Below are 23552 nucleotides of genomic sequence, written 5' to 3' on the forward strand. Positions count from 1 at the left end.
CTTGTTCATTGCTCACAAGATCAATTGGTGACATTCTAACCAAGCCACTCAAGACATCCAGATTTGAAGCTTTAAGGAGATGATCGGTGTTTGTTGCATACAGTCCAAGGAGTGTTGAGCATTGGCCCGCAATGCAACATGTGACCAGACTCACCAAGTCGACTTGCATTAGAGCGAACCAGAGCAGCACCAACTTGGTCCATTTTGATTTATTTTGTTCAAATGTAACTTGTCTTAGTTGAATTGTAACTAGTAATCAAAGTTAGTAAGATTTTGATGTAATGGATGTAATAGCTGATCATATCAGCTTACTTGTGTATGTGGTTCACATTTTGAAATTGTTAAGCATTAGTGGGAGTAGTTAAGTCATTAGGTAATTGTTCATTGACTTTGTAATTCTTATAAGCTACTTTTTCAATGAAATGAATTAATTATTCAGTCATTCTTGAGCTCAAATCCTCTTTGTTTTTGCTTGTTTCAATCCTTTCAATTCTCCTAAGTTTGTATGAGAGTGTTGTTGCTGCCAATGTTCCAACACTTTTCATTGGCGCATCATTCACTGGAGTTCCCAGTTTTGCAAATGGTGATAGTGACAGAGTGCCCCAATATGAAGAATTTCTGTCATGGAGAGTTAAGCACACCAAGGCTGGACCAAATGCACTTAAAAAGAGATGAGGACGGTGAACTGCAGTGGGAAGGCGACCTTAACACTACCATAAAACATATGTTCGATGAAACGGTACCAATCATTTTAAAGTGTTTCACTTTTGATAACGTTGGTTTTACCTTTCTTTATAATTGTTTCTTTTGATCACGCACGTACAGAATGTGCAAAATTCTCAAGTGGTCGAGGTTACTGATCAGTTGCTCCAAATGGAATAAGGAAACATGTTGGGTTGCAAGCTCAGTTTCATTTCAATTCAAACCAAATGGTAATTCACGCTTCTATTTTCATCATGGCTTAACTAATGCTTTACAAAGTGACCATGGAAATGCCTTTTTCATTGTAGGTTATGTTGCTCTATTGGAGTATGGGGGCTTCCACTATCCTTTATGCAGTTCTTGCAAATCCACTATTGAACTATTGCATTTCACATTATAACCTAAGTATTGATTTTGAAGTGCATCATGTTTGGCACTGGGAATTACACCTATGAAAGCTTTTAGTAGTAAGGTTGACCCCAGTTTTATGGATGTATTTCAGCCACATTATACTTTTTGCTGGTATTTTTGTATCAGCTTGGGGGATTAGACGATTTAATTAAGATTGCTACTCATTTTGTGTGTGCTTGTTTCATCTTTTTTTGTTCTCTCTATGAAGAATATTATGTACTTATTTCAGTATTTTGATGAAAAGCTGAAGCTAATATCTCCTTCAATCCCAGGATTAACATATTCATCCTCGCAATGATAATATCACCAATTCTCTTTTTTTAGGCAATAGGAGAAACAATCTAAAGCAAGAAGAAAACAAACCAATGCCATAAATAATTGAATGACATCACATGCATAATTGAGAGCTGCACACAGAAGTAAAACAAATTTATTATATTTTCAATGTATAATCTTATGATCTTTTTCAGTAAGCAAAATAAATAATTTAAGGAGGCCACATATATGTTGGGTAGCTAGTGCCTAAACGAAATTTCTCCGCTATTTGATGAGAGCTGCTTACAGAAGTAGATTCCATGTATCGGGAGGCCGGCAAGGCACCAGTGGGTGCAATCCATGCCGTTGAAGTCATTGTAAGTGCTAGGACGTGCATCTTTTCTTAATTGAGAGAGCATCGTAATATCAAGCAAATGAACAAGTTTCTTGATGTTCCTTATGGCCTCTTTAACTACGTACTCTGTCAAAGGCAAACCGGTTAGATAAATCGATCCCTTGAATGGTGTTGTCTGCCTTGAACAATTCCTTTCTTCTGGCTCATTCCAGTCTATGCCACTGATACATACATAAACAAGAGACTAGTAATCATATTACTCGGAAGGCCGATACAGAACAAAGAGATCGCAACGGGGAAAACAACTCACTTGTAGTGAGAAGGGGAAATTCCTTGAAACATAACTTTAGTCCTATTGGTATCCACATCTAAATCAACCCATTTAGCCCATGTTGTCAAAGCTGTACGAAAAGCAACCGTACGATGAATGTCCTTACGAATCGTCCCATCAAATTGCACATAATCCCATCTGCAGTTAACAATTACAGATCTTTAGCTCTTACTAAAAATCATCAGTTAATCAGATATTACTTGTTTTTGTAGATCTCATACTATTGCTTCAGTCCTCTACGGTGCCACCAATGCCAAGTGTTGAATATTAAAACATCGATTTCTTTCCATAGATTTCCATCCCTTACAGAATCCAACTTCAAAACTCTGCCAATTGTTTCCTCTTCAACGTCTACTAAGTACAACGAACGAAATAGCATCACGGATACCTTATAGTGCTAAAAGTTTCAGTCCACCATATACATAGACCATAGTTAGTTACCTATACATACATGTATGTATTAGTGTATGTATGTATGGAATAAATTGATTACCTCGAAAGTAACAGTGGAAACAGTGTGATTATGCAAGTCTTGTGTGATTATACCAGATGTAGTAGGCACTGCAGCATGAAGCATGCATAACAGAGATTGCCATTGGTTTATACTTATGGAGTCCCCAATAAACATTATCTTCTTGCCCCTTAATCTCCTCAAAAAATGCGTCCCATCAAACCTGTCATTTGTTCCATTAAGCTAATAGCCACGCAGATCAAACATTGAGGGTGGTGAGAGATATGTACCTTGGCAAATTACACTTGCTTGGTTGCCATCTATATTTAACGTAAAGATAATTAGGGCGGCCATACATGAGGCAATTAAATGGTTGAAAGGACAGGCTGATGTATCGTAGAGAGGATAGGAGCTGTCACACACCCACTTACCTTTGTATACATTGCAACAACCATTGGCATTTTCTAAACATAGAAATGAAATGGTGAGAAAGCTAAGAGCAATAAGAGAGTATGATCTTCTTGTCCTTGAAAACCCCATTAGAGAGGAGAAAAAATGTTGTTTGAGTTTGCATTTACTAGTACACTTGTTTGATGGATAAATAGACAGATAGGCATCCAAGTTTCAGCTACTTTAGTATTGCAAGCAATTTGGTTCACATGTGTTGTGGGTGGTTGAAGTTACAAATCCATCAAAAATTAAGATTTGGGCAGATGAAATATATATATATATATATATATATATATATATATATATATATAAACTTAGCCCTAATGTTTAATTTTGTTAATTTAATATTTATTTTTTTATAACTTTAATCATCAACCTTCAAAATTTAGTCAAATTATTATTAATTTTAACTACAATAATGTGGTATCTTGCATGGTAATTATAGAAATAATTTTTAGAGATCTAACTTATAGATAATAAAATTAATTTTTAAATAACTATTCAATCTGGAATTATTTTTTATAAATACAATACTAGTTAATGATTGGTTTGTATGTGAAATTTTTTTATTTTAAAACTTACTAATAGTGCAAGTAGGATTTAAAGAATTTAATTTAAAATTTATCAAGGATTTTATTTATGAATTATAATTTTGAACTTAGTAATATATAAAGGCTAAATTAGTCGAAAAGGCCGATTTAAGAAATAATTTGGTTGTTTAGGCTTATTTCTAATATATTTATCGGAGTAAGCAGATTTTAGAGAGAAAAATGAAAATGTGTTTAAGATGATGCATTTTTAATATCGGTACCCTTGCATGTGTTACTTCCTTCAATTAGAGTTACAATGGAATTTGCAAATTTGTTGATTGGATTAAAGAGATTCATCGACAACCTGGGGAAGGAGAGATGCTTTGTGTAGTGCTACTTTCTAATGGTAGCTAGCATCTTGTTTTCTCCTAACTTTGGAGGATGGATGGTGAATCCCCATATCAAAATCTTTTTCTATAATTTAATGGAGAAAAAGAAAACATTATCAGAGTAAAGAGAGTGAGATACCATTAAAATGGGAGTACCTTTACAAGAAAGTGCCATTATAGCAGCCTCACAAGGAAACAGCTGCCACCACCAGCACCACCCATTCTTTCATGGTTTGATAGCCAATTTGTAAGTCAAAGTTCCATAAATCTCATCATAAATAAAAAATATTTTTGATTCCAGTATAGTAGCTTTTCTAAAATCATGTTTTAGATATGATAAACTTGTAAGGTAAACAAACATGTTGAGAAATGGTAAAATATGTGAAGAAAATACATATGAAAATGAACAAAAGAAAAACATAGATAGAATTTTGAAAGATTAAAACTCAAAAATAAATATTTACAAATTTTCTCTAAATTAACTTGGATTTTTCATGGTATATCTACAAATTTTCTTTTCATTTTCTTCAACCTCAATCTTTTTATTGGTTATCAGTTCACAGTTTGATGTTTTATTTAAGTATTTCTTTCTATCAATTTTGATTGTGTTATTGTTTTTCCTTTTATTAGAATAAGTTTTCATTAAAATAATAACCATTTGACTTTTATTGAGTTTCGGCTATTTGTTCTTTTAGTCAATTTTCTATTAAATTTTAATTTTGGTGATTTCATAAAAATAAACATTTTGTAATTTTAAAGTTAAAGGGGAAACTAAATTAGGAAACATAAATTTGAAACTAAGCAAAATAAGAATGTTGTGTGTGTATCTTTTAAATGAAAGAAACTGTTAAGGACAAGAGCCTTTTTGTTTAGTAAGTAATTAAGAAAGTGATGATGGAGTATATAACAAGTATTGTATTGTGTATTAAATCATTGTGTTTATGGATTCGTATGTTGGCTTGATAGTTAAGGTATTTATTGTCTCGGTTTGGTCTTTAATTCGTTTGATTTAATATTAATTTTGTTAGGATTTAATCATAAAAAAATCAAAATTGCAGATATTTTTGTTCTTTTTAAACATGTAGATCAACATTGGGCCTGACTTGTTTATGTTTAATTGATTTCCAAGGGCATTCCCATATTAGAGGAAAATTGTGGTGATATGGACCAATTTCCACCAAACATGTCATTTTCAAGTGAGTGGTTGTTTTGGATCTTCTATATTTCCTTTCATTCGAAGATTTTACAATCTGAAAAGTCTTGTCACTTTCTAGTTCTGATTTCGAAGGTCTAGTCCCTTGTAACGAGTCTGTCACACGAATCAAAAATATGAAATTAAGTTTTTTCAGAAACTTAAGAAAAGGTTCGGAGCTTATATTCTTTTAATCTCCAAACATTCATAGTTTGGCATTGTGATGATTTGTTGAATTCTATTTTAAAATCTCACAACTTTGGACATGTCATATAACTAACAACAATAAGAGTAAGAGAGTGCACTAAGATGACAAAATAGTGGGAAATGGAACCAGAAGGCAATAGTTGTCAGTAAATTGAAATGTTTATAACTAAGTAAATTACATAGCCTCACAAGCTTCTGTCCTGGAAATTACACCTTCAACTTCCCTTCTTTAGAAGAATTAGTTATGGAAGGATGTCCTAGATTGAAGATATTTTTTCAGGGAATTTCAAGTGATTAGGAGTAAAAGAATGCAGTTCAATGGAACAAGTGATTAGGGATGAGGAAGAGGAAGCAGCGACACATAAGTTTACATTTCTTGCGCTCTCCTTTATAATAATTGATTTGTGTTTCAATTTAGACAAATTTTTATTTGGGAGGTCAAACTCTTGAATTTCTAAAATCAAATGAAATTATCATAACTTAGTGTTCGAAAATAATTGCATTTTCTTCCTGGGTTTTAAGAGAGAGTGGTGAATGGTGATGCAAGTGAAAAGGTAGTTGGCCACAAGGTGAATTTGATATTCCATATTTATATACTCCACTTATATCATATTTTCTTTCTTTTATTAATTCATGGGTTAAAAAAATAAGAATAGATTAAATAAGAGTTGATAGCATGATTTGGACTTTTATTGTTTACAAAATAAAATATCACGAGTCAAAGACAAAAAAAAAAAAATCCACTTGTTGAGTATGAAAAATGTCATAAAAATAAATGAGAGTTAATTTTTTTTGAACTTTTAATTTTATGTTAGTATTCTTTATAGTGTTTGTCAAATGTGAATTTTCATTGTTTTATAAATACTATTCAATCTAGAATTATTTTTATAAATACAATACTAGTTAATCATTGGTTTGGTTTAATGTATGTGAATTTTTTTATTTTAAAACTTACTAAGAGTGCAAGTACGATTTAAATAATTTATCAAGGATTTTATTTATGAATTATAATTTTGAAGCTAGAAATATATAAAGGTTAAATTAGTTGGAAAGGCCGATTTAAGAAACAATTTGATTGTTTATGCTTATTTCTAATATATTTATCAGAAGGATGTTGCTTCCTTCTATTAGAGCTGCAATGGAATTTGTGAATCTATTGATTGGATTAAAGTGGTTGATTGACAATGTGGTAAAAGGAGAGATGCTTTGTGTAGTGCTACTTTCTAATGGTAGCTAGCATCTTGTCTTCACCTAAGTTTGGAGGATGGATAAATGGTGAATCCTCCTATACCCAAATCTTTTTTCTGTAATTTAATGGAGAGAAAAGATAACATTATCAGAGAAGAGAAAGTGAGATACCATAAAAAATGGGAGTACCTTTACAATATTAGTTTAAGGAAAGTGCCACGATAGCCTCACAAGGAAGCAGCTGCCACCACCACCACCCATTCTTTCAAGGCTTGATAGCCAATTTGTAAGCCAAAGTTCCATAAATCTCATCATAAAAACAAAATATTTTTGGTTCCACTATAGCAGCTTTTCAAAAATATATTATAAACTTGTAAGGTAAACAAACAGGTTGAGAAATGGTAAAATATGTGAAGAAAAATACAAATGAAAATGAACAAATGAAAACCATAGAATTTTGAAAGATTGATGATCGCATTAATATATTGTAAAAGGTATTGATACTTTCTCAAGTGTATCAATACTTTTGATTTTGTTCAGTTTTTCTGAATTTTAAAGTTCAAATTGATATCGATACTAGACAAGAATATCGATACTTTCTTAAGGGTATTGATACTTCTAATTAGTTAGAAAAATATGCCCCCACCTCCGAACACACTTTTTACATATACAATTAAAAATATATTTTCTTGGACGTTTTTATTTTCTCTCTTCAAAATTAACCCATTCTGACAAATATGCTAGAAATGGACCTAAAGAACCAACTTTTTTTTTAAATCTGCCTTTTGGCTAACTTAGCCATATAAATAGTTACATAGATATATTGATAGCTTTTGATCTATGTGTTAATATTTTTCCAGCAGCATGAGAAGCATATTTTAATAAGCTTTTTTTCGAATTCACTTGCAAAACACAATGCTAAAATAGTTTTCCCATTAAGCCCCAACTCAATAATTGGTCATACATTATTCCTTTCCTTTGTCACATTTACCAAAGAGAATATAAATTAATAAATAAAAAAATAAAGTTATAAAAAGATAAGGCTACTTCAATCAAGCAAAAATATTTTAGGAAAACTATATAATTGGTCACCGATTTTCAAAAGTTCTATTTTTGGTACTAAAAATAAAAATTTTCATATTAGGCACTATCGTTAAAAATTATTTTCATTTTGGTCACTAACTATTAATTTAATGTTACTGCACATTCATTTTAGTTACTCAACTTTAATAAGTTTTCATTTTAAATATTTATTTTATCTTTTTAATTTTTTATTTTTAAAATTAATTTTAGTATTTTTTAGTAAAACGGAAAACTTGAGTTTATAGGAAAAAACTTAGATTTTTACATGGAAATATTTATTTTACAAGGAAAAATTTATCTTTTTAATTTCCTTTTTTCTTCCTTTTTTAGAATTAGTTTTACTTTTTTTCAATAAAAGAGAAAAATTGATGTTTTACAGGGATTAATTGAGTTTTATAGAAAAACTTTGATCTTTACAGAAGAGTCATTTTATTTTTTAGTTTCAATTAAGTTTTCATTTTCTAGAATTAATTTTAATTTTTCCCATAAAATGGAGAAACCTAGTTTTTTACATAGAATTACCTCGATTTTTATAGGGAAAACTTGGGTTTTACAAAAATATTTTATCTTGTTATTTCCTTTTCTCCTTTTTTAAAGTTAATTTTAATTTATATTCATTAACAAGATAAAACTTGATTTTTCCAATGAATTACCTAGGGTTTTATAGGGAATGAAGTTGGAGGAAAAACTTAAGTTTTTATTTGTAATTGAATAATTCAATTCCTTGTAAAAGGAAGGTATTTTTGAAAAAAATTAATTTAAAACCCAAAATGAAAATTTATTAAAATTCAGTGACTAATGAATATATAATAATATTGAATTAATGCCACATGACTAAAGAGAGAATAATTTTAAAAATGAAAATAGTTTTTGACTGCAGTTCCTAAATGACCAATTGTGGAATTTACCCACTATTTAATGCTACCTAAGTCCAATAATTAGTATACAAATAAAATGGCAATAAATGAAAAAGCATCCGCGTGGTGGGTCATCATGTCTGTTGTCTTCTTCACTTTTGAGTTGTATTCTCGAAAGTAATACATATTTTTTGAACATACAATGCAATTGAAACTTGCTTACTTTTACATTGACTTACGTTTTCTCAAATTACTACTCGCTTTACTCCGTTAAGGCAAATTATTATTTCCATCGTTCAAAACTCATCGCTCAATCCTTCTCTTATATATTTTGCAAAGGTACGCCATCTGCTTTCATTTGTTCTGTCTTGTTTGTTACAGAAGCTTTACTTTCTGCTCATTTTACTTGTACCTTTTTCTTCTGCTTTTGTTTTGATTTCTGTTGTGGCTGTGGTTTTCAGTTTACTTGCTCTTTGCTCTCTCAATGGACTTTGTTGTTGCCATCGTTAGCTCTATTGTCGCTAAATCTGCAGAGTATACGATTTCTCCTATCATAAACCATGTCAAATACCTTTCCAATCATCAGCAAAATGTTGAGACCCTCAAGCACCAAGCTGAGAAGCTGAAAGTTGCAAGGGACAGAGTGCAGCATTCTGTTGATGCAGCTTTACGAAACGGCAAAGAGATCGAAGGCGATGTTGACAAATGGTTGTCTGCAGTCGACACAAAGATCCTTGAACAAGTAGAGAAAGTGACGCAAGATGAAGAAAAAGCAAAGAAAAAGTGTTTCGTTGGTTTGTGTCCTGATTTCTGGACTCGTTACAAGCTTAGCCTGAATGCTCCAGAGGAGGCGAAGGCTGTTGCCGAGCTACTTGAACAGGGCAAGTTTGACGAGGTTTCTTATCCTGTGCCTCTGCAAGGTATCACTGTCACACCATTTAAAGGGTACGAGGATTTTGAGTCAAGAACGTTGGTTTTGAATGAAATAATGGAGGCACTGAAAGATGATAGCGTCAGCGTTATTGGGGTGCACGGTATGGGCGGCATTGGAAAAACAACGCTAGTAAAAGAAATCGCTAGAAAGGTCAAGGGCAATTTATTTGATTCGGTTGTCATAGCAACAGTAACTCAAGCCATTGATATTGAGAAAATTCAGAACAGAATTTCAGAGTTATTGGGCTTGAAATTTGAGGAACAGAGTACCGATGTAAAGGCACTTCGACTACAAGAAAGATTGAAGAAAGAGAAGAGGGTTCTGGTCGTCTTGGATGACATTTGGGCAAAGGTTGATATTGAGGAAGTTGGGATCCCTTTGGGAGATGAGCACAAGGGATGCAAGTTGCTGCTAACTTCTAGGGAGCTAAATGTTTTATCAAATGGGATGGATGCTCAGAAATATTTTTCTGTTGGGTTTTAAATGAAAACGAGGCCTGGGACCTGTTCAAGAAGAAGGCTGGCGACTGTGTTGAAAGTTGTGATTTGAAGCCTGCAGCTATGGAGGTAGCCAAAATGTGCAGGGTTGCCCATAGCCATTGCGACAGTTGCAGGGCTTTGAGAAACAAAAGATTGTTTGAGTGGAAGAATGCTTTACGAGAACTAGAGAGGCCTTCATCAAGCAACTTCACGGGGATAGCTGCAGCATATTCAGCTATTGAGTGGAGTTTTAATTATTTAGAAAGTGAGGAAGTTAAGCTGACTTTCTTGCTTTGCTGTGTAATAGGCCATAATGGTCTGGTTGAAAAGTTGATGAGATATATTGTGGGTTTGGGTTTATTTGGTGGTGTCAACACTATGGAAGAAGCTAGAAATGAAGTATTGACTGTTGTGGCTAATCTCAAAGCGTCTTCCTTGTTGCTTGATAGTTATGATGATGAGCACTTTGATATCCATGATGTTGTTTCGGATGCTGCTTTAGCTATTGCATCGAGGGACTACCATATGCTTGTTTTGAGAGATCATATTCCAAAGGAGTGGTCCGATAAGGCGAAAATGAACAGCTTGAGAGCGATAAGCTTACCTTGTCCTCAAATTATAGTAGAGCTTCCTAAGGAGATAGAGTATTCAGGTCTTTCCTTTTTCCATATGGCCCATGATGATTCAGTGGTAATTCCTCCCGACTTTTTCAGAGGAATTGAAAGCCTCAAAGTCTTGGATTTACCTTCATATTCCTATCTACCTGAATCAATTAATCACCTCATAGACCTTCGCATGTTGTGTCTAAGAGGATGTCTAGTTGAAGACATAACCATCATTGGAGAGCTCAAAAGTTTAGAAATCCTTGACCTTGCTTTCTCAAGGATCAAAGAACTACCCAAGGAGATAGCACAATTGACTCGGTTAAGGTTGTTAGATTTGAGTTGGTGTGAAAAACTCAAAATCATCCCACCAAATGTTTTATCAAGTTTGTCTAAATTAGAAGAATTATATATGGAGGGAAGCTTTGTTGAATGGGAAAATGGAGTAGTTGACAACGAGAGGAGAAATGCAAGCCTTGATGAATTAAACAATTTGTCTCGTCTAACTACTTTATATGTTCGTATTTCTGATATCCAAATGATTCCAAAGCATCGATTCATTGAGACATTGAACAGATACAGGATTATTGTAGGTGATCATCCTATATCCAAGTGGCTCCGAAGACATGAATGTTCAAGGACATTGACGCTCCAGTTATATACAAACATTTGTTTGGATAATGGGGTGAAAATGTTGCTGGGAAAGGCTGAATATTTGTACCTAGACCTAAAAGGACTTAAAGGCATCAAGAATGTACTTGCAGAGTTAAATAAAGGGAACGATTTTCCACATTTACAGAGTCTTCATGTCAAAAATGGTATCCAGGTGCAATATATCACAATGAACAACATTGAGTTTTCTGAATTACGTTTCATAACACTTGAGCGTTTGCCGCAACTTATTAGCTTTTGCTGTCAAGAGGAAAGGTGTTCCACGAGTTTTGAGCCCCTACCACTTTTCATTAAGCAGGTATTTGTTTGACATGATTCATATACTCTTATACAACTTTTTTTTATACTGCAACTATTTAGTGACATCGTCAAAAAGTTATAATTATTAGATAATGATTTGATCCACTAACCTTACATTTCTAATAATAAAATAAATAATTATCCAATGGTTTTTAAGGCTACAAAATAAATTTCAAACCCAAAATTTAAATTTTAATCCAAACTGATTGAAAGTCCAAAATCAATTCAATACACAAAAATTATGAAAATGTAATTGGAATTCACAATTCGAACTAAAATTCTTTAAAATCGAAAATCATATTTCCAAATTATGTTACGTACTATCTTTTCGTTTCCCTTCCATTTTGATTTTTAGAAGAAAAGAATTGTTTGTAAATGTATGCAACCTGTTTTCCATCATTCCATTAACAACAATATAATATGGCACAAGCAGACATATCATTGGAGTTCGAATTTGAGGAGGTTGATTATCACTGGATGCGGCAAGTTGGAGCATCTGTTATCGCCCTCTGTCGCCAGGAATCTGGTGCAGCTCCACTGCTTTGAGATAGTGGGTTGTGAGTCCTTAAGGGAGATAATATTTACAGAGGAAATAGAAGAAGAAGAAGAAACGAGTAATGTGATTTGTTTCCCGATTAAACTTTCTGCATATAGATTTCCTTCGAAACCTCATCTTCTTCTGCTCAGGAAATTATAATATCGAATTCCCTTTGTTGAAAGAGCTAAAGATTGTGGATTGCCCGAAATTAAAAGAATTCATTAGTGAAAGCAGTATTGAGCCCGGCATGCATGCTCTCTTCAACGAGAAGGTTAATTATTTATTTCATTAGTCTTACACTCTTATATGATTTAGTTGATTCGTCCTGCATTACATGAGCTAACTTTCTTATGGGCATGAATTATATATATGAATAGGTTTCAATTCCAAGCTTGGAAAGGATGACAATCTCCGGGTTGAGGAATACGAAGATGATATTTCATAATGAGCTACCACCAAATTCTTTTCGAAATCTACGAGTATTCAGTGTTTCAAGGTGTGAGAGTCTGAAAAATCTATTTCCAGCGTCAATAGCCAAACATCTTCCGCAACTTGAACATTTATGGATAAGATGGAGTGGGGTGGAGGAGATTGTATTGGAAGGGGAAGGTTTAGAGGAGCAGCCTGTGAGTTTTGAGTTTCCCAAAGTGTCTTCCCTTACGGTTGAACACTTAGAAAAGCTCAAATGTTTCTATAAAGGGCAACATACAATTGTGTGGCCAATGTTGAAAAAATTGACCACAGATTGTTCTGCTTTGCTAATGATAGTGGGTTTAGAAGATGTTAGAATCCAGGAAACGAAGGGAAATGGGGAGGCAGTATTGTTGGTTAAGGAGGTACGTACGTATATGATCACATGCTTGTTATGTTGTTATATGCATAATAATGCAATTTAATTAACTGAATCTTACATTGCTTTGATAGGCATTTCTTTAGAGATATCTATCTAATACTTATATTTAAGGATTTACTGGTTTAGGGTCATCATTGGAATTATGAAATTATATAAATATTAATTTTTAAAATTATAATTAATATTATTATGATAATATTTTATATTATCTTTAAATAAACGTTAAATTTTTATTTTTTATGTGATATAAATAGTTATCTATTTACTTATTATAGTCTTTATCTATTTACTTATTATATTCTAACACTTTTTGTTATAATTTTTATATTAAATAAAATGTTAATATAATTATGAAACACATTTTAAAAAATTAAATTTAAATTTAAAAATGTGAGACGATATATTTTTAAAATAGAATAATACCATTTCAAACTTTAAATTTTAATTTTTTTCTTAATTTAGCCACTCTAAATAAGATAATTGTGTGAGTTAATTACCACTGTTAAAATTTTTGTTTTCTTTTAATGGATTGCTATGTGACACATTAGCACATTGCGTGACTAACAAGTGAATTTTTTTATTGACTTTTGACTAAGTTTAAAGACATCCTTTTATAATTACTCCAAAACTTTTACCACTTAAACTTTAGTTAATAAAAAAAGTCACTTGCCACTCACTCAATGGACTAAATGTGTCATGTCAGTTAACAACAGTGACAAATTCACACAGTTATCTTATTTAGAGTGACCATAGCTGTAGTTTACCTTTTATTTTTGTGAAAAAGATAAAAAGAAAATGCTCATATAAGAGTCTAACATTTACAAAAATGTTTTAATGAAAGCCAAACCTTTCAAAGTGCTCAAAAATTCTAAAACTTTTTTGAAAGTACTCAAATAAGACTTTCTCAAATATCGAATATCACGTCTCAAATTATATTTATATTTATATTATTTTATATTCAAGCAATATTTGATTCAGCTATCATGTACATTATTCTAAATATATTAGATTTCACTTATTTTTTTACTCAAATTGAGTTGAAGTAGATGAAAAATGTTGATTTAAAGATTTTCAAAGGTTATTGTTTTGTAGGCAATTAAGTAAAACTTTCTGTTCTTCATTCCGCTTTCTACTTGTGTTTTATTATTATTATTATTATCAGTTTTCATTCATAAGGTATTCTGTACATTGGTTTTTATTTAAGCATGTACATCAACATTGAGCTTCATTTGTTAATGTTTAATTGGTTTCCTAGGTCATTCCCAATTTAGAGAAACTTGAGTTACGAAATTTTAGTGCTATGGATCAATTGCCACCGGATTTGTTCCCTCGCGTTAAGGTTTTTGAAGTGGGTGGTGGCTTCCATAGTGGATCTTCTTATATATTTCCTCTCGTCCGAAGATTCTACAATTTGGAAAGGCTGAAGTTTAGTAATTTTGATTTCAAACATGTAGTCCCTTGTAAGGGAGCTGTTGGGACTCTCTCACCAATAAAAAATCTGAAATTGCATTCTTCCAAAAATCTTAAGCATATATGGAGAAAAGACTCGGAACTTGGTCATATTCTCTCTAATCTCCAAACACTCACAATTTCGCATTGTGATGATTTGAAAAATATTGGAGCCTCGTCATTATCTTTCCAAAATCTCACAACTTTGGAGGTGTCATATTGCAAAATGATGACAAACTTACTTACACCCTTAATAGTTGAGAATCTGGTGCAATTAACAACAATGAAGGTCAGCGACTGCACTGAAATGACAGAAATAGTGACAAATGAGGGAGACTACCATCAGACAATAGTTGTCAGAAAATTGAAATGTTTAGAAATAAGCGATCTACAAAGGCTCACAAGCTTTTGTCCAGGGAGTTACACCTTCAACTTCCCTTGTTTGGAAGAAGTAGTTGTTGAAAGGTGTCCTAGATTGAAGGTCTTTTCTGAGGGAGTTTTAAGCACCCGCAATTACAAGGAGTAAAACAAGGGCGTTACAATCGAAAAGAGTGTTGAAAGGGGACCTGAATACCACCATACACCAGTTGTATACAAAAAAGGTACGGAGTTGGTTTATAATGCTATCTAGCTAGCTTCCTCCTGTATTGATACAATAAATGTTAATGCTCGATTTTCTTTCCAAATCTTTCATTGTTTTAAAAAATTAAAACCTACATGACTATAACTAACGAGTGTTTATTTTTGAATTATGAGTGTAATAATATGGACGGATTTGTTGTTTTAGGGTGGATTCAATAGCCCATTTGATCTGAATATCTCTGACACGTTTCCAAAGTTGATAGAAATATGGAAAAGAAACCCTCAAGAAATTTTGGAGTCGAAGAACCTTGGCAGAATAGAGATTTATAAATGTAGCAGCTTGAAGTATATTTTTGCCCCGTCTATGCTTTTTAGCCTCAAGCAACTAGAACAGATAGAAGTAAAAGAATGCAATACAATGGAACAAGTGATCAGGGAAGACGAGGAGGGAGTAACCATACATACGTTGACACTTCCTAAGCTCTCCTTTGTAAAAATAGAGGTGTTCCAACTTGACAAATTTTTATTTGGGAAGTCAACCTCTTGAAATTCCAAATTTGTGGGTTATTACGATAGCTGAGTGCCCAAAATGACAGCATTTTCTTCTACAATTTCAAGAAAGAGTGAAAAAGTGATTGAAGAGCAAGACGTAGAAGATAATACTGCCGTTTTATTCTGTGACAAGGTCAGTTTGGCATTCAATATTTATTTGCACTAATTAATTCATATCATCTTTCTATTTGATGAATTCATGAATGGGTCGAGTTAAGATAATTCATATATGAAAATTTATTAAATAAATAAGGTCATGGATTTGAGTGAAGTGTAAACTTTATTGATATTTGAGATTGATAACTACTCACTTTTGATGTTTTGTGATGAGCTAAATAATGTTACATGGTTTTTTTACGGACCTGTTCAATTTATTTACATTTCTAAATTATCAATTTAAAAAAACTTATTTTAATAAAATCAATTTTGATTTCATTAAAAGCCTTCTATGCAATACTAGTAGAAATAAAAATGATATAAAATTAGAGAATTATTTTTTTGAAAAATAGTTTTATTACTAAAATAATAAAAAATATAAATAGTTTTATTATTAAAGTTTTAGTTGTGGTGGTAAGAGTATGCACTCAGACTCGAATCCTCAATAGAGTAATTTTATCTTATTTTTAAAATAAATTAAAGTACATAAATAACACTTTTAATATATGATTTTTGTTTTAAAAGTTTGGTATTAATAAATATTTATTTGAAAGACATTTTAAAAACAAATTAATTTTTTCTCTATCCTTAAAATACAACTGAATTTATTTGATGAAAATAGAAAAGTGAAATAATTTATATTGTTATTTATATTCATAAATTCCAAACTCAAGTTATTTATGTCAACAGGTTGTCATTCCCCATTTGGAGAATCTGAAGTTGTCCTCCATTAACATTCAGAAGATATGGCACCACCCATCCTACTCACCAGAGAGGAATCAGATGTTCTCTACACTGCGGTCCCTGTGTCTGGAAGACCTTCCCAAACTCAAAGATGCCTGCTTTGAGAATAGCTTTGAATTCCCATGCTTAAGAGATTTAACACTAAAAAATTGTCCTCTGCTGAAAACATTCATCTCTAAATCTGTATGTGGAGATGAACCTCAAATTCACCAACCTACACAAACAAATAACTCTGCTGTCCTCAATGAAAAGGTCATTTCTTCTTCTTTTACTTTACCATTGTTCTCTTCTCCTTTTACTTCTTTCATTAATCTTTTTCATTTCAACATATTTCAGTTATTAACCCAATCTAATGATTTATTAGATTGTTTTCCCTCGTTTGGAGAAGTTGCTGATTCAGGGTTGTGATTCGTTAGAAGAAATAATGGAGCTGCAAGCACTCAATGCCAATGAAGCACAGTCAACATCAGCTACGCGGTCTACTATGGCAGACACAATGATGACCAAGTTTGTATTTCCCCGTCTAACGCACCTTGGACTGGATAAGGTGCCGAGTTTGAAAAGTTTCTACTCTAGGATGCATACCACCCAATGGCCATCATTGAAATTTATGAAGGTTATTGAATGCCCCAGAGCACAAATTTTTGGTGAGGTTGAAATCCCAAACCAACAACCCTTGTTTTGCATCAATGAGGTATGCTCACTGATAGTTTATATTCCATGTTCATTACTTGAATTTATTAGATTGTTTTCCTTAGTATTTGAGAAGATGGTGCAATTAATAACAATGAGGGTAAGTGTCTGCACTGAAATGACAGAAATAGTTGCAAATGGGGGAGACTACCATCAAACAATAGTGCTTGGTAACTTGAAATGTTTACAACTAAGCAATTTAAAGAGCCTCACAAGCTTTTGTCCTGGAAGTTACACCTTCAACTTTCCTTGTTTGGAAGTAGTAGTTGTGGAAGGGTGTCCTAAATTGAAGATCTTTTCTAAGGGAGTTTTAAGCACTCCACAATTACAAAGTGTAGAACAGGATAGTCTCATTATGAAAAGGTGTTGGGCAGGTGACTTGAATACCACCATACAACAGTTGTATATAGAAAAGGTGCGGAGTTAATTCATAATGCTATCTAGCTTCCTTGTCCTGATACAAGGAATGTTAGTGCTCGATTTTCTTTCTATGCTTTCATTGTTGAATAACTAACAAAGAGTGTTTTTGTTTTTTGAATTATGAATGTAATAATATGGATGAATTTGTTGTTTTAGGATGGATTCTGTGGCCTAGGTGATTTGACCATCTCTGATACGTTTCCCGAGTTGATAGAAATATGGAAAAAAAAACCTCGAGCAATTTTAGAGTTGAAGAACCTTAGCCAAATGAAGTTTATAAATGTAGCAGCTTGATGTACATTTTACCCTTCTATGCTTTTGAGCCTCAAGCAACTAAGGTTTATAGAAGTAAAAGAATGCAGTATAATGGAACAAGTGATTAGGGAAGACGAGAAGGAAGCAACGACACATGAGTTGAAATTTCCTCTGCTCTTCTTTGTAAAAATGGTGTCGTGTTCCAACTTGACAAATTTTTATTTGGGAAGTCGAGCTCTTGAATTTCCAAAGTTGAGTAATATTACGATAGATGGTTGTCCAAACATGACGGCATTATCTTCTTCAATTTCAAGAAAGAGTGAAAAAGTGATTAGTGAGCAAGACGTGGAAGATAATACTGCCGCTTTATTCTGCGACAAGGTCAGTTTGGTATTCAATATTTATGTGCACTAATTAATTCATATCTTCTTTCTTTCTATTTGATGGAGTCATGAGTATATAAATGGTGATAATCCATATATGATGAGAATGTAATAGATAAATAGTGGGGAATTGATAGCAGAAAAGATAGAAATGAATGGGGTTTTGAGTATGAAGAATATCAACACTTGTTGAATTAAGATACATTATTACTTCCCTTTTCCATGCCTCTTATAGTTATCTTAAATATAAGATAGTAACACTTTCTTTATAGGGTCATGACTTGAGAAATTGCTTTTCTGTTTTTCTTATATCACCCAACCTATTCAATTTATTTACAGTCCTAAATTATGAGTCCAAAAATAAAATTAATTTTTGTACCAAAACAATCAATTTATAAGCAAGAATTTTGAAAAAAAATATTTTTATGAAAACATATTTAGAAATATAGATATTTTTAGAATTTTTATATTTTAATTGTAATTGCTAATAGCTTTAAATTTATAAATAGATTTTAATTAATAAACCATAATATGTTTTTAACATATATTAAAAACATTAAACATTTATGTAAAATTTAAGCATTCTCTAAAAGAGATTTAAAGTTGTTTTCAACCATTTCTTTTTAAACATGTTAAAAGTTTTAATTTAGTTATATATATTTTAAGATAGACTTATTTTTGTTAACATTTCTTTTAATTTTAAAAAAAATTTTAAATACTCTTTAAATTTGTCACTTTTACTCATATTCTTTTTTTTGGATCACTTTGCTCTACCTCTAAAATTTAGTCAAATTGTTATTGATTGAAATGTTAAAAGTTTAACGGCATTGACATAGCCACTTGCCTGGTAGTCCATGTATAAATCATAAAATTTTTAAAAATAATAATATTTTAAAAAATTCAATAAAATTTTAAAATTATTTATGTTACAACGTTAATCCCGTTAAAATTTATCTTTATGCCTTAAACATTGACAAGATGTTGGATAGGGGATCTGAATACTAGCATACAATAGTTGTACACAGAAAAGGTACGGAGTTGATTCATAATGTTATCTAGCTTTCTCCTATCCTGATATAATGAATATTAGTGCTCGATTTTCTTTCCTATTCTTTTGTTGTCGAAGAACTAACAAAGAGTGTTTATTTCTAAAATTTTAGGGTGGATTCAATGACAGATTTCAAAAGTTAGAAATATGGAAAAGAAACCCTCAAGAAATTTTGGAGTTGAAGAACCTTGGCAGGGTGGAGATTAATAAATGTAGCAGCTTGAAGTATATTTTTACCCCGTCTATGCTTTTGAGCCTCAAGCAACTACAATTGATAATGGTCAAAGAATGTAGTATAATGGAACAAGTGATTAGGGAAGAAGAGGAAGCAACGACACATGAGTTCACATTTCCTAAGCTCTCCTATGTAACAATAAAGGCCTGTTCCAACTTGACAAAATTTTATTCAGGAAGTCGAGCTCTTGAATTTCCAAAGTTGATTCATATTATCATAGCTGAGTGTCCAAAAATGACAACATTTTCTTCTTCAAATTCAAGCGAGCAAGATGCGGAAGATAATACTACAACTTTATTCTACCATAAGGTCAGTTTGATATTCAATATTTATTTGCACTAATTAATTCATATCACTGAATCTATTAGATAATCCAAAGGAGAATCTATTAGATAAATTCAATTTGAAGTGGGGAATCGATTGCATAAAAGATAGAAAGCTTTGGGATTGTTGAGTATGAAGAATATCAAACAAAATCTCAGATAGAAATTAATAAATTAATATAATACTAAAAATAATTAAATATTGTATTGAATTACTTTATTTTTAAATTACTACATTTTCATTAACAAAAAACTAGAAAGAAATTTTAAATAGCAAAACTTATATACTAAATTAGGAAAAAATGTCAAGTTATGACAAATATAATGTATTTTATTTCATGTAATTAATATAAAGTAATATTATTAAAATTATTAAACATAATTAAAATATATTAATTATTTTAGAGCAATAAAAAAACCGTCAAACCATAATTAAAGTATGAAAGAAAAATGAAAATGGCTGATTTTTGTGTTAATAATTGAAATAAAATAAAAGTGTAAATGAAGAATAAATAAAGTAAATGATAATGAAAGTGTAATTTAAGGATAGAAAAAGAAAGGCATTTCTTTTAATTTGAAAATTGAATGATGTTACATTTATGCAGCTCTACATTTTATCACTTCACTCACTCCTTTCAATTTTCTCTACATTTTGATTGAATTTGTATTTGTATGTAAAGAAGGAAGACTTATGTTATCTTTTTATGACATTTATTTATGTCTGCAGGTTGCCATTCCCAATTTGAAGCATCTGACTTTGTCCTCCATTAACATTCATAAGATATGGCACCATCCATCTTCCTTATCTCTCACGCACTTGTGGAGCTTGCGGGTGGAAGGGTGTCACAATTTGAAATACCTGTTTCCGTCTTTCTTAGTAAAAGATCTTGTGGAACTCAAAGTCCTTGAAATTAAGGACTGTAATGTGATGGAACAAGTCCTCTTCACGGATGGATTGGGTGCAGAAGATCAATGGAGGAATCATACGATTTTCTCTAAACTAGAGAGGCTGTCGCTGGAAGACCTTCCCAAACTGAAAGATACCTGCTTTGAAAATGAGTCTGAATTCCCATGCTTAAGAGGTTTAACACTAAAAAATTGTCCTCTGCTGAAAACATTCATCTCTAAATCTGTATCTGGAGATGAACCTCAAATTCACCAACCTACACAAACAAATAACTCTGTTGTTCTCAATCAAAAGGTCATTTCTTCTTCTTTTACTTTACCATTCTTCTTCTTTTACTTCTTTCATTAATCTTTTTCATTTCAACATATTCCAGTTATTAACCCAATCAAATGATTTATTAGGTTGTTTTCCCTCATTTGGAGAACTTGCACATTCAGAATTGTGATTCGTTAGAAGAAATAATTGAGCTGCAAGGCCTCATTGCCAATGAATCACAGTCTATTCAATCTATTGTGCCAGAAACAGTGACCACCAAGTTTGTATTTCCCCATGTAAAGCACCTTGTATTGGGTAAGTTGCCGAGATTGAAAAGTTTCTTCTCTAGGACCCAATGGCCATCGTTGAAACAAATGGAGGTTATTGAATGCCCCAAAGCACAGATATTTGGTGAGGTTGAAATTCCAAACCAACAACCCTTGTTTTGCGTCAATGAGGTATCTTCATTAACAATTGATATTCCATCTTCATTCCTTGAGATTATACCCAAATCAAATGAGATTACCTATAAATTGCCTTTCCAACTAACTAATATTCCCACCTTCTCTCTTACTTAAATTTAAAACTCTTTAATCCATGTTTAATATATTTGTTGCTGTCCAGGACACTTTCCCTGTCTTACAAGAATTAACACTGAAGACAACTGATATGATGAAGGGGATATGTGATGGACAACTCTCATTGCAGTGTTTCCCAAACCTCAAACTTCTTAACCTCCAATTCTTTCCTGAGGCATCCACTACTCTTCCATATTCCTTCATTCGCTCACTACCAAAGCTTCAGAAGCTTGTTATAAACAATGCTTCCATTTCTGAAATAGTCCGGCCTAAAGGACTCAGCCACAAGGAAAGACATACATCAGCATTCTCTCAGTTAAAGGAATTAAGCTTGTCTGAACTTCCAGAGTTGACATTAAATACTTTGTTTGAAGGACGCAACCACAAAGAAAGACATACATCAGCATTCTCTCAGTTAAAGGAATTAAGCTTGTCTGAACTTCCAGAGTTGACATTAAAGACTTTGTTTGAAGGACTCATCAATGAGGAAAGGCACACATCGGCATGCTATCAGTTAGAGGCGTTAAGGTTGTCTCAACTTCCAGAGCTAACATTAAAGACTTTAGAGCCATTTTTGTTGTCTTTCAAAAATCTATTAAGTATGGAAGTTTCAAGATGCCATGGATCCATCAGTCTAATGGCATGCTCGACAGCTAAGAGCCTGATGCTACTAGAAAGATTGAGCATAGCTGATTGTGAATTGATAGAAGAAATCATATCATGTGAAGGTGAAGACTTACAGGGCAGCATTGTTTTTCCCAAGCTGAAGGAGTTGCGACTGAGTCATCTGCCAAGTATAGCAAGCTTTTCATTGGCGCATCACTCGTTGGAGTTCCCAGTCTTGCAAATGGTGATAGTGACAGAGTGCCCAAAAATGAAGAATTTCTGTCAAGGAGAGTTAAGCACACCAAGGCTGGAACAAATGCACTTAACAGGAGATGAGGATGGTGAACTGCAGTGGGAAGGCAACCTTAACACCACCATAAAGCATATGTTCGATCAAATGGTACCAATCATTTTAAAGTGTTATACTTTTGAAAACATTGGTTTTACCTTTCTTTATAATTGTTTCTTTTGATCACGCACGTACAGAATGTGCAAAATTCTCAAGCGGTCGAGGTTACTGATCAATTGCACCAAATTGAATAAGGAAATATGTTGGGGTGCATGTGAGACAAGCTCAGTTTCATTTCAATTCAAACCAAACCGTAATTTACTCGTCTATTTTCATCATGGCTTAACTAATGCTTTACAAAGTGACCATGGAAATGCCGTTTTCATTGTAGGTTGAGTTGCTCTATTGGAGTATGGAGGCTTCCACTTTCCTTTATTCAGTTTTTGCAAATCCACTATTGTACTGTTGCATTTCACATTTTAACCTAAGTATTGATTTTGAAGTGCATCATGTTTGGCACTGGGAAATACGAACATGAAAACTTTTAGTAGTAAGGTTGACCCCAGTTTTATGGATGTATTTCAGCCACATTATACTTTTTGCTGGTATTTTTGTATCAGCTTGGGGGATTAGACGATTTTAATTAAGATTGCTACTCATTTTGTGTGTGCTTGTTTCATCTTTTTTGTTCTCTGTATAAAGAATATTATGTACTTATTTTAGTATTTTGATGAAAAGTTGAAGCTAATATCTCCTTCAATCCCAGGATTCTCATATTCATCCTCACAAAAATATAAATGATAATAACACCAATTCTCTTTTTTTAAGTCAATAGGAGAAACAATCTAAAGCAAGAAGAAAACAAACCAATGCCATAAATAATTGAAATACATCACATGCATAATTGAGAACTGCAGAAGTAAAACAAATTTATTATATTTTCAATGTATAATATTATGATCTTTTTTGAGTAAGCAAAATAAATAATTTAAGGAGACCACATGTATGTTAGGTGGCTAGTGCCCAAACCAAATTTCTCTGCTATTTGATGAGAGCTGCATACAGAAGTAGATTCCATGTATCGGGGAGACCGGCAAGGCACCAGTGGGTGCAATCCATGCCGTTGAAGTCATTGTAAATGCTAGGATGTGGATCTTTTCTTAATTGAGAGAGCATGGTAATATCAAGCTAATTAATCAAAGCAATTTTGCAAGCATTGACAGTGATATGTTAAAGGCTGGAAAAGTTGTACTCTAGGTGGCCGATTAGAAAGGTTACGAATTGGCATCTTCCGTGGT

General features: G+C 32.4%; 3 protein-coding genes and 1 pseudogene across 8 annotated transcripts; 3 read left to right on the forward strand and 1 right to left on the reverse strand.

The window, feature by feature from the left end:
- Positions 1 to 1671: 1671 nt before the first annotated feature.
- On the reverse strand, positions 1672 to 3046 carry LOC108466290 (protein trichome birefringence-like 39; annotated as a pseudogene).
- Positions 3047 to 8532: 5486 nt separating this feature from the next.
- On the forward strand, positions 8533 to 15357 carry LOC128289069 (probable disease resistance protein At4g27220). The gene is made up of 7 exons (XM_053024993.1): positions 8533 to 8740; positions 8863 to 9811; positions 9919 to 11386; positions 11822 to 12014; positions 12452 to 12762; positions 14035 to 14709; positions 15016 to 15357. The coding sequence occupies exons 2-7, from the start codon at positions 8886 to 8888 to the stop codon at positions 15355 to 15357; spliced, it is 3915 nt and encodes a 1304-aa protein (XP_052880953.1). The 5' UTR covers positions 8533 to 8740; positions 8863 to 8885.
- LOC108466931 (uncharacterized) lies at positions 15224 to 23014 on the forward strand. 6 transcript variants are annotated; one of them, XR_008278858.1, is made up of 11 exons: positions 15224 to 15495; positions 16209 to 16514; positions 16627 to 16956; positions 17081 to 17370; positions 17532 to 18011; positions 19174 to 19605; positions 20347 to 20820; positions 20928 to 21239; positions 21406 to 22365; positions 22452 to 22567; positions 22646 to 23014. XR_008278858.1 is itself a non-coding variant. In XM_053024996.1 (10 exons), exons 5-10 carry the CDS (start codon positions 17688 to 17690, stop codon positions 22506 to 22508), a joined length of 2559 nt encoding a protein of 852 aa, XP_052880956.1. In that variant the 5' UTR covers positions 15285 to 15495; positions 16209 to 16514; positions 16627 to 16956; positions 17081 to 17370; positions 17532 to 17687; the 3' UTR covers positions 22509 to 23014. The 6 variants fall into 6 exon arrangements, 4 of the variants coding, with proteins under 4 accessions (XP_052880956.1, XP_052880955.1, XP_017622802.2 ...); XM_053024996.1 differs by having other exon boundaries at positions 15285 to 15495; positions 22452 to 23014; XR_008278857.1 differs by having other exon boundaries at positions 15368 to 15495; positions 16627 to 17370.
- On the forward strand, positions 15400 to 17669 carry LOC128289070 (uncharacterized). The gene is made up of 4 exons (XM_053024994.1): positions 15400 to 15495; positions 16209 to 16514; positions 16627 to 16956; positions 17532 to 17669. Exons 1-4 carry the CDS (start codon positions 15400 to 15402, stop codon positions 17667 to 17669), a joined length of 870 nt encoding a protein of 289 aa, XP_052880954.1.
- Positions 23015 to 23552: the final 538 nt, after the last annotated feature.

Source organism: Gossypium arboreum, unplaced genomic scaffold (genome assembly GCF_025698485.1).
Source record: "Gossypium arboreum isolate Shixiya-1 unplaced genomic scaffold, ASM2569848v2 Contig00416, whole genome shotgun sequence".
NCBI classification, from domain to species: domain Eukaryota; kingdom Viridiplantae; phylum Streptophyta; class Magnoliopsida; order Malvales; family Malvaceae; genus Gossypium; species Gossypium arboreum.